Raw genomic sequence first — 10,908 nt, 5'->3', positions numbered from 1 at the left:
ACGGATTCCTAATGGCAGGACAATAATGAATCAATTTTAAAATGTTAGGGACTTAAATAGGACGATTGAAATATTAAGGACAATTTAAAACTTACCCCAAATATTAAGAACTAAAACGATACTTTACTTTATAATTAATAAGGCTTAATATAATAAGAGCAATTCTTGCTCAATGGAGAAATGGGACAAAGCTGACTCCTACCTGGACTTTTGGAATTAACTCGAGCCCATCTTGCACATTATTGGTTTAGAGTGGACACCATGATCATGCGTGGACGTTTTTTTTTTTTTTTTTAACAAAAAAGTTCAACGCAGCATAATAGAGCAACAAAAAAAATCAAAACTTTAAACATCAATATGTAATAAAATAGAAACAAAAAATTATTTCTAGTGTCATATTTGAAATTGTCATCAATAATAAAAAAAATTCAAACTACTCCACTTTTTATAATTGGTTAAAAATTTCTAAAATACTTTTTCTACATCCCTTATTGTTAAAAATTTGTAATTTCCTCTCTAACCAAACGATTTTTATCAATGTTTGGATAATTGAATCGAATCAACTAATTCAATTAGATTAACCAAAAATCAATCATTAAATTGATCTGGTACAAATAAAAAATTAATTAATAATAAATTAGTAAAAAATAAAAAAATTAATTAAATAATCAATTAATCGATCAAATTAATTCGATTTTTTAGTAATTAATTAATTTAAAATAATAAAATATAAAAAAATTAATTTTTTTAAAAAATATATATTAACATAAATATATTATTTTATTATAATTAATTTAATTTCAATTGAACTTTTAGTTTTACTGATTCAATTATTAATTCGATTTTTAGAATCTGAATTGTTATTGACTAAATTATTGCAGATCTGATAAAAATATTAAAACTAAACCGATTTTTTTTTGGACCGGGGCCAAGGCCATATAACAGACCCGGCCACCCAAACAGAACCCGATTCGCCCCAGATCCCGACCCCCTAGTGCTCGACCCTAACAATATTGTCATCTTCCTCCCATAGCTCTCTGGTCGAGCTTCTTGTTGCCGCCGGGACCTCCCCTACCAGGCCGACCTTTTGCAAGGAATTGACACCTGGAGCATCCTTCCCCATTCTGAGTTCTCTGAATGCATCGTTCTCCTCACCAGTCTGATGCTGACGCCGCTGATGGAGTAACCGCCATGGAGCTTCTGGCCAGGTAGTCTCGGCCACAGCAATCCTCTGCCTCGAGGCTTCCCGCAAAGGACCAGGACCCTCTGCGCTCCCTCGTCGATCTGCTCTCGAAGCTTTGCCGATGTGGTTGCTCCTCTCCATAATTCGCCGCTACGCCGCAGTGGATTGATGCTGCTCTCCCCTTCAGCTTCTTGCATGTCTCGAGTTTCGTTTTCTCCCCTCTGAGGTAAGTCATGTTCCGTTTGCATTCCTTGATGATTGGTAGAGGGTGGAACCCCAACAAGTTGATTTTGCGCCCATTGATTATGCTGAATAATTGCGAATCTGGCTTCTGTTCTGATTGAATTCCTAACTGGATTAGGAGTATTGAAAGTCCACTGGCTCGTGAGAACATTCCCTACTGCCATCGCTGCCAATTGGTGAGCTACTATGTTGCCTTCCCTTGGAGTCCAGGTAGCTCCTACAGCTGGCGCCTCTTCCAGCAACTGCAGAATGTCTCTGAGAATTGCATCCGCCTCCGCTATTGGCGTTCTCGCCTTAACGGCTTGGACCAGTGGTAAACAATCTGTTTCAATTATACAATTTTCTATCTGTAAATTCTTTATGAGTATTAGAGCTTCTCTGTATGCCTGAGCTTCTGCTGCTAGTGCTGAATTTGTGATAAATTTTGTTGTTGTCCCAGTAATGATCTTGCCCTGCCAATTCCTAACGACGACGGCTGATGCTGCCTTACCTGTATCCTTATGGAACGCTGCGTCAGTATTGACCTTCAACCTATCTTGTGGTGGGGGTCTCCAGGTAATCCTCTTCCTATCACCAATCCTGCCATTGCTTGAATTGTGATCTGTGCTGCTCTCGCTTGTTGTATTGTGGTATTCTGCTGCTAGATATTCTGCATTGATTATTGCCTGTTCTGGATTGATTGTTGCTTGCTGGAATATGTATTGGTTCCTTGTCTTCCAAATGTACCAACATACGCACCCCAGCTTACATAATATTCTTTCCTGATCCTTCCCTGTCTCCCTTCTTATTTTCTGAACTGTATCCAATATCCATCTTCCAAACGATGCCACATTATAGGCTGTAGGTGTTATTTGAATACTCGATCCGAACCAAACCGCTCTCGTCCACGGACATAAAAGTAAAGCATGTTCAACAGTTTCATTCTCATCCTAGCATATGCTACATGAAGGCTTAACTGCACATCTACGCTTATACAAATTACTATTTACTGACAGAATACCTTCCACTGCTTTCCATAAGAATATTCTGATCTTTTGTGGCACTGGTAGTCTCCATATAATCTCCCAAATCTCCCTATGATTCTGACTTGATGAAGCTTCATTTAATTTTATCTCTTCTTTTGTATCTCTCTCCTCTTTCGCAGCCCGGTAACCTGATTTCACTGAGTAATTTCCTTCGGCTGTGTATGGCCAGATCAGATTATCCTTTTTGTTAATCAGGCTGATAGGTGTTCTTGTAATTAATTCTGCTATGTTCCCCGGAAATACTTCCTCGATTCTGTTCTCATTCCAGCCCTCCCCCTGCTTTATAAGGTCGCTCACTTTTCTGATTTGTTCTTCTCCCCATCTCCTCATTTTCCCTATTCCTGCCACCCAATTATCCTCCCATATATCTATCTCCGTTCCACTCCCTATGCTCCATCTGCCCTTTCTTCTAAGGAAATCCCTTCCCTCCAACAAACTTTTTCCATATCCATGACGTGTTCCTTCCTTCTCTCGCTTCCCATAGGCTACAGTTAGGATAATAAATTGCCTTTAGAGTCTTTGCCCAAATAGCTTCCTCCTCTTTTAGTAGTCTCCAAGCTTGTTTCGCTAGGTGCGCAATGTTTTGGCACTCCAAATCCTTGAACCCTAAGCCTCCATTTGTTTTACACTTAGTCATCTTTTTCCAACTTTTCCAATGGATACTTTTTTCCTTCCCGTTGTTTGCCCACCAGAACCTCGCTATTGCAGCCTCGATTCCTTTGCAAAAGGATTTTGGGAATTTGATGACGTTCATAGCAAAAGCCGGGATCGCTTGAATTACTGCTTTTATCAAAATTTCCTTTCCGGCTTGATTTAGAAGCTTCTCTTTCCATCCTTGCATCTTGTCAAGTATTTTCTCCTTTATCCACTCCAACGCCCTGTTTTTGGATCTTCCCCATCTCGCAGGCAGCCCTAAGTATCTTCCTGGATCTTCCCATGACGCCATTCCAGTTATCTCTTCTATGTTCACCCTCTTCTGTATAGATACTTGGCTTCCAAAAATTAGCCCGGATTTTTCAGTGTTGATTCTTTGTCCTGATGCTTCCGTGTATTTGTTTAATATCTGGATGAGTTGAAACATCTCCTCCTCTTCCGCACCTGCAAAAATTATGCAATCATCAGCGAATAACAAATGAGTAATGACCGGTGCTAATTGGGCTAATCTTATTCCGGAGATCAGCTTATCCCTCTTCGCCTTTTCCATCAGAATAGTGAAGCTTTCAGCTGCCAAGATGAAGAGGTAGGGTGATAATGGGTCTCCCTGTCTAAGTCCTTTTTGAGGGGTGATCCTATTAGATAGCTTCCCATTTATTTTAAATCTGTAAGTGGCACTTTTTACACAGCTCATAACCAGCCTCACCCATTCATTACTAAATCCAAATTCTTCCATGACCCTTTGCAAGAAATTCCATTCCAATCTATCATAGGCCTTATTCATGTCCAATTTCATCGCTAGGTCCTGGCTTCCGGCGTTTCCTTTTCTATTTAACATATGAAAAGCTTCCTGCACAATAATTATATTGTCTTGTATGAGTCTTCCTTTGACAAAAGCACTCTGAACTAGAGATATGATTTGATCTAGCACTTTCCTTAGTCTTCCCACCAAGACCTTAGTTACAATTTTATATGCAAAGTTGTAGCAACTTATTGGTCTGAGCTGATTTAGGCACTCCGGTTGGCTGACCTTGGGTACCAAAACAACAGTAGTTTCCCCTAGATCCCCTGGTATGCATCCTTCTTCGAAAATTTGCTTCACTACTCCACAAACTTCTTTGCTTAAGATCTCCCAGTGATGTTGGAAAAAAAGCCCATTTAAACCATCTGGCCCCGGAACTTTCAGCCCTCCCATACTGAAAACTGCCTCCCTTATTTCCTCATCATTAATTTTTGCCATTAGTTCCTCATTCATCTCTTTGGTAACTCTTCTTGGTATGTCCTTTACGCACTCTTCCAGGTTTCTGTCCCCTTCGGAGGTTAATAATTTAGTATAGTACTTTTCCACTAACCTCATTATGCTTGCCTCTCCTTGCATCCACTGACCTGTTTCATCTTTCACTTTGTCAATTCTGTTCCTAATTCTTCTCTGAATGGTTGTTGCATGAAAGAATGTTGTGTTTTTGTCCCCCCATTTTATCCATTTCAGCCTTGATTTTTGCCCCCAATATTTCTCCTCTTGTTTCTATAGTTCTGATATTTGGTTCTTCAATTCCCTCTCTCTTCTTTGATCTCTTTCCGTCATATCAGCCTCTTGGATGTGATGTAACTCTGATTTCTTTCTTTCTACTTCTTTATCTGCTCTCTTAAACTTCCGATTACTCCATTCCATCAGCTCCCTTATGCATCTATTTCTCTTCCGTATGAATTTGCCCCAACAATTCCTATTTCCCTCATCTTGTTGCCAACCCTTCTTGATCACCTCTTTGCACTCCTCATGCTCAGCCCAAAACGCCTCAAACCTGAATTCTCTTTTTATCCTACTTCTCGGGTGTAATTCCAATATAAGCGCACAATGATCCGAGCTTATAGCCGGAGCTACTTTTAGACTAACATTCTGGTATATCTGCAACCATTTCCAATTCACTAACACCCTATCTAATCTTTCCCTAGTTATGAAGTTGTTTCTAGGATTGTTGAACCAGGTATATTTACTTCCCTTTAAGTCAACATCCATCAAACCATTATCATCTACAAACCTTCTAAACGTTTCTAAACAGATTTTTGGTTGTGGAAGAATACCTACCTTTTCTTCTTGATTTAGGATGTCATTGAAGTCCCCCAAATAAGCTTGAGGTTCCTCCTTGCTTATGTTACTTACCGTGAGCTCCTGCCATAGTTTCCTTCGCTTCTTAAAAACAGGATTTTCATACACAAATATACCCTACCAATTCAGATCATTATTAATGTTAATATTGGCTTTAATATAGTTATCACACCATTCATAAACATTAACATTCACATTAGATTTCCATAGGAGACATAGTCCACCGGACAAGCCCCGGAGTTCTACGCAAAACATGTTATCAAATTTCAGCTTCCTATTAATCCTATTTATTATGTCCCTACTTGCCCTAGTTTCCATTAGAAATACTATAAGCGGCTTTACTTTTTTACATAAATTGTATAACTCAGAAATTGTCGGGGCAGCCGCTATTCCCCGACAATTCCAGCTTATAATACTCATGGCTGAGGTTGGGGCATGTTAAGGCCCGCCTCCTCAGCCTTCTGTCCTTCCTTGAGAAATTCAGAGTCCTGTGTTGCTGATTGAAACTCCCTTAAATCCCGAGCAGTGTTGCTGCTCCTCAAACTAAACCGACTTTTAATTTATTGAATTTTGATCGGATCGGTCAATTCGATCCGATTTTAATAACGATACCTTAAACATATAATACTTTATTTCTCTTTAAGTGATGCAGGCCTTTGTAAGCTATAATTTTTGTTGATTGCTTTGATTAAAAAGTAGTAACAATTTGATGTAACTTTGTAACGTGCATATTTATATTAGGTGTTTGTTACGGTACGATAATAAATTTATAGGTACCGATACATTTAAAATATAGACAAATAATAACAAGCTACGTGAAATTTATTTTCCACATCAACATTAAATTTTTTTTAAAATATATATTTATCATCATTTTTACTAATACACCCCTTTAATTAAATAAAAATAAAAAATATTTATTTGTTTAATTTTATAAAAAGACTTAAATATTCTTTTTTATATATTAGACAAAAATTATTTTTTTAGATTAATTAAATTATTTAATTTTATAATTTTAAAATTTAAATTATCTAAAAAAGAAAAACAAAAATACATTTAACAAAATTATTTATCTCTTTATAAATCCTAATCAATCATTCATACCAAAAAAATTAAATAAATTTAAAAAGTACTAAACAAAATCATTTTATTCTTTATTTGCTGGATTCTCACCCAACCTTCATCTCTAATTGTTCATACCAAAAAAAATATCATCCGAAAAACTGAGAAAAAAAAATAAAAAAACAGAAATTCATGTCTTCAGGATTTCTCACCAGTACATCCTCAACGAACGCCTCTCTTATTCCCAATTCTGAGACTCAAACCCGCTCTTCTCTCTCACTGCCACTAGAGTCTCTACTCGTTCACACTCACCGGCGTCTCGTTGCTCCTCTCGTCTCGTCGCCGGCGTTTCAGCGTCTCGCGGCCTTCCTTGGGCTCCTCCTCGCCGGCGACAGAAGCAACTCTTCGGATCGTCGTCGCTCGTCGTCTTCTGGTTTCAAGTACTCGCCGTCGCGAGTCGCTGTGGATCGTCGACCGTTGTAGGGTCGTCACTTGCTTCGTCGCTCGTCCTCTTCTGGGGTCGGTTCCTCTTCGTCACCCAGTGGCCGTTGGTAAGTCCATGCATCATCACTTCCCCTGTTCTCCGTTCTCCCTGTATTTTGAGATGATGTTGAATTGGTAATCAATTAATTTGTTAGTGATTGAATCTTGAAGAAAATACCTTCTGGTAGGTTTGGAGATGACTGCTTGACTAAGTGTTGTATAGTACTTTTTCAAATTATATATTTAGATGGGACATATCGACATAATTGTTTCTGTAGTTCAGAAATGCTGTCATCCTTAAGGAATGGATGCTTGGCATCTTCATGCTTATGCAGCATCTTTACATTTTTTGACTTTCATTATGCCAACTTGATAAATGTTTACTGTGATTTTTCTCAGGACCTTGATGGACATTTTAGATGATTATTTTGATGGCTATTATTCAGAGGAAATGATAGAGTCTCGGGCATAGTTTCTAAAACTATTCTCAAGTAAATTCTGTAATTCATAAGAATAATTATTGTCGGATATTTTGAGGTTTATTCAAGTACTTTTTTTTTTTCCAACTTATCAGGTGGATATTTTGATCTAATTTATCACTATGGCATACGCAGGTGCTATTGACACTTCTTGTTTCTTGCTGTTCTGTTCTAATACAGGTTTCTACTAATCAAAGTGCAGTAGACACAATTGACGGATATTCGCGACCACAGTTCAATAGTTCCGGTGCATCTACATGGTTATGCTTCCGTTTGGATATATTGTCTTCAATCACATTTGCATTTTCTGTGATATGCTTGATGGTTGTTCCTCAAGGAGTCATAGATCCAGGTAGAGAATAATTAGATTATGATATTAGTTTAACTAAAAAAAATTACAATCTGTCTATAATGAGGAACTAAGTGCTTTACTTATGTTTGATTCTCTTATTGAAGGCCTTGCTGGTTTATCTGTTACCTATTGACTCAATTTGAACTCGATAAACGCTATGGTGATTCGACTTCTTTGTGACTTGGAGAACAAGATGATATCAATAGAAAGAATACTTTAATATACATCTATTCCTAGTGAGCCTCCCCTTGTTGTACAAGAAAATTGCCCAAGCCCTTCTTGGCCATCATATGGAGAAGTTGATATATGCAACTTGCAGGTAATTGAAGATAGAAATTAGTTTGACATCTTACTCAATTTTGAATTCATGTTATGATTTTGTCTTCTTAGAGTTCACTTTTCCAAAGTGATTAGTACTTAAGAGAGTTTATGCTATGATACTTGTAATGGACTAATAATTCTTTGATGAAGGTTCGTTAAATGATCAATTAGTTAATCATGCTGGGACTATTGCTGTCTTGCTGAATAATCACGGAGTTTAATTTTTTTTTTCTTTGCTAAAAATCATCAGAAGTTTATGGCGGAACATCATAATGTTTTTTAACCATTGGATTGATGAGTAGTTTTCAACCTTTTACTCCTTTGAATTATCAACCGCTTTTGATAGCATTTCTGAATAGAAAATTGAGTTTCTAATGACAGTTTAGTTGAATAAAATGTTTATGTTCTTAAGTAACTGAACAAGCATAATTTCACTTTGCTTTGGTTGCAACTTGCAGGTGGCAATGGCAACGGCTGCCAAAGCAAAACTACTTCTTTGCGAGCTAAAAACTGTTAAAGCAGATTTGGCTTTTGCAAAAGCCAGGTGTTCTAAACTAGAAGAAGAAAATAAAATGCTCCGCGACTGCGGTACCACTACCACTAAGGGACAGAACCGTGAAGATGATGATATGGTATTGGTTATTTGTTGTTCCCTATTTCAAATTTGATATGACAACACCTATGAAGCACTCATACAGGCATAACAAAATTTGAAAGCATCTTCCAATTTCATGTGTTGTTTTATCTAAACATGAGTTATATGTCTGAGTCTCATAAGTTTATAACCTCATTTTTGCTGGAGATTATTTTTTTCATCCCTTCTAGCTTTTACACCATTGCATGTTTGCCTATCATATACAGCATTGAAAGATAGTTGAAGTGGTACACATTTAGTGGTTGAAGGCAAGAGCTTTCTTTTGCTTCAAGCATACTATGGAATTGTTTATTATATGCATATATACTAACTACCCTGTGTTATGCATATATCCCAAGAACTCATTGTGTTTTTAACAAGAATATGATCATTTAAATATGAAACTTTAGGTCCTATATGGCTATGTTTTTGTAACTTGTACAGATTCGGTTTCAACTGGAGACGCTTCTTGCCGAGAAGGCTCGCTTGGCAGGTGAGAATGAGGTATATGCTAGGGAAAACCGTTTCCCAAGGGAGCTTGTGGAGTACCATCAGCTGACAATGCAGGATGTAGTGTACCTGGATGATGGCATCGCCGAAGTCCCAGAGGTTTATGACAGCTCGAGTGGGGTGTCCCGGATAACGTCTTTCAACCCATCACCATCAGAATCACCTCTTCGAGTGGTTATTCGGAACTCAGAAAGTTCACCTATTCTCCCAAACGAGATGTTAACTGTGATAGAGAAAGATAGTAAGAGTGCATCAGAAAATGAGGCTCCTATTCCTAGTGTCTCAGCTTCTCCAAAGTGATATATCTGTTCTCCTTCAAACAATAGCATTTAGTTTAGATGGGGTTCTTCTTGTTTAGAAGCAAGGAAAATGCATGTTTTTCTTTTTTGTAGAGTTTATTAATTTGTTTCTATTTTTCACCACTGTGAGGAAGAGGCTGGGTGATATTTCAAGAAACTACATATTTATTTATTTATTTATTTTTGTGTGACTTATGTTCATGGTTTTTGATTGTATTGGCTGATATTGATCTATACAAAGTTATTCTTTTTCTTTCTTTTTGTAACTTCTTGTAATTGGAATTGCACTTTTTTCTGATCTTTATATTAGGGAAGTATTGGTATTCTGATTCAATGCATTAATAGAAGTCAAATTATCATAAGAAGATTAATAGAGATTTTGGATGGTGAATTTTCTGAACAAAAATCCTATATTATATGGTACATTGGCCTCAGAATCAGAATGTTACATAGTATCAGTAGCAAGTCCAAATCAATTCATTCCTTTCTTTTGCATCAGAAGATGCACAATCAAGCTTTGAAATGACTTCATCTTACTGCCTCATCTTAGAAGTAATTAAAATTCTCTACTAGTAAAATAATATTAACCAGTACAAGTAGCTAACACAAATATTAGCCACTCTGATCTGTTATTGACTTAATAAAAATTTTGAACCTCTAATAAACCATTAGATATTTAAGCAAAATTCAAATATAGCATTAATATCCAGTTTAAGATAATTAGTAGTACAAGAATGGAACCAACTCTTTATTATATCCCCATTTACTAATTAAACCTGATGATGTTCACATTGAATAACACAGCCTATGGCCTTGCCTTGTTCTTTCTCCTCAGAAGAACAAACAGCACATCAAGTTTTAGTTTATCTGTGTCCATGATGTCTGGAAATTCTTTAACTTTCTCGGCAAAGCGTTCGAAAAGCTCATCAACTATTTCTGCTCCAAAGTGTTTCTCAATCATCCCTTGCAGTGCAGCTCTGAACCATGAAACAAATATTTACACAGTTGGCAATGACACCATGTTCTTGAATTCCAATATTTCCATCCACTCAATGCTGAAACATTCATCACATCCTCTAAGAATTTCCTTCACAGCCTTAACAGAGGGGTATATCAAAGATTTTTCTTATGATCTTATAATGGTTGAATGTGTCATTACTGATCTGCATAGAACCATCTTATTCAAACTAAAAAAATCTATTAACATCTCTGATATAGCTTATACAGTCTGTGCCTTCACTTAGTGAAGCAAGAACACACGATTACATAGTTGGCAATACTTCTCGAGATGCCTTGAGTTGTGATTCATTGTCCTCGTGACTTCCTTTAAGCCGGATTTGAGTCTTCAGTTCTGCTGTCTTGCTCTCCACGATCATTCGGCCTTCCTGAAGAAATTTGAGAAGCAGCAATGAGATGAACAATGTTATGTTGTTTCAATACTTGAAATGATACAATTCCCATACACCAGATAATGAAGAATCAAATTACTAGTTAACTATGTGTCTCAGCTAGTTAACAATTCTGTTTTTTTTTTTTTCTGAAAGCAAGATGTTACT

General features: G+C 37.0%; 1 protein-coding gene across 2 annotated transcripts; it reads left to right on the top strand.

The window, feature by feature from the left end:
• The first annotated feature begins 6,361 nt into the window (after window positions 1–6,361).
• LOC107614172 (uncharacterized) lies at window positions 6,362–9,609 on the top strand. Of its 2 annotated transcripts, XM_016316403.3 has the most exons (6): window positions 6,405–6,825; window positions 7,157–7,248; window positions 7,417–7,588; window positions 7,693–7,907; window positions 8,368–8,541; window positions 8,988–9,609. In XM_016316403.3, exons 5-6 carry the CDS (start codon window positions 8,374–8,376, stop codon window positions 9,351–9,353), a joined length of 534 nt encoding a protein of 177 aa, XP_016171889.2. In that variant the 5' UTR covers window positions 6,405–6,825; window positions 7,157–7,248; window positions 7,417–7,588; window positions 7,693–7,907; window positions 8,368–8,373; the 3' UTR covers window positions 9,354–9,609. The 2 variants fall into 2 exon arrangements, with proteins under 2 accessions (XP_016171888.2, XP_016171889.2); XM_016316402.3 differs by having other exon boundaries at window positions 6,362–6,825; window positions 7,157–7,588.
• Window positions 9,610–10,908: the final 1,299 nt, after the last annotated feature.

This window comes from Arachis ipaensis, chromosome B8 (genome assembly GCF_059453495.1).
Source record: "Arachis ipaensis isolate K30076 ecotype BB chromosome B8, ASM5945349v1, whole genome shotgun sequence".
In the NCBI taxonomy this organism is placed as follows: Eukaryota; Viridiplantae; Streptophyta; class Magnoliopsida; order Fabales; family Fabaceae; genus Arachis; species Arachis ipaensis.
The sequence above is the reverse complement of the archived record's forward strand: the minus strand, read 5'-3'. Positions and strand labels throughout refer to the sequence as shown.

Excerpts from the sequence above, each read along its gene's own strand:
- LOC107614172 (XM_016316402.3), top strand. The coding sequence starts at position 8,374 with ATGGCAACGGCTGCCAAAGCAAAACTACTTCTTTGCGAGCTAAAAACT. Across the intron at positions 8,542-8,987 it reads ACCGTGAAGATGATGATATG|ATTCGGTTTCAACTGGAGAC; the intron begins GTATTGGTTATT and ends TAACTTGTACAG.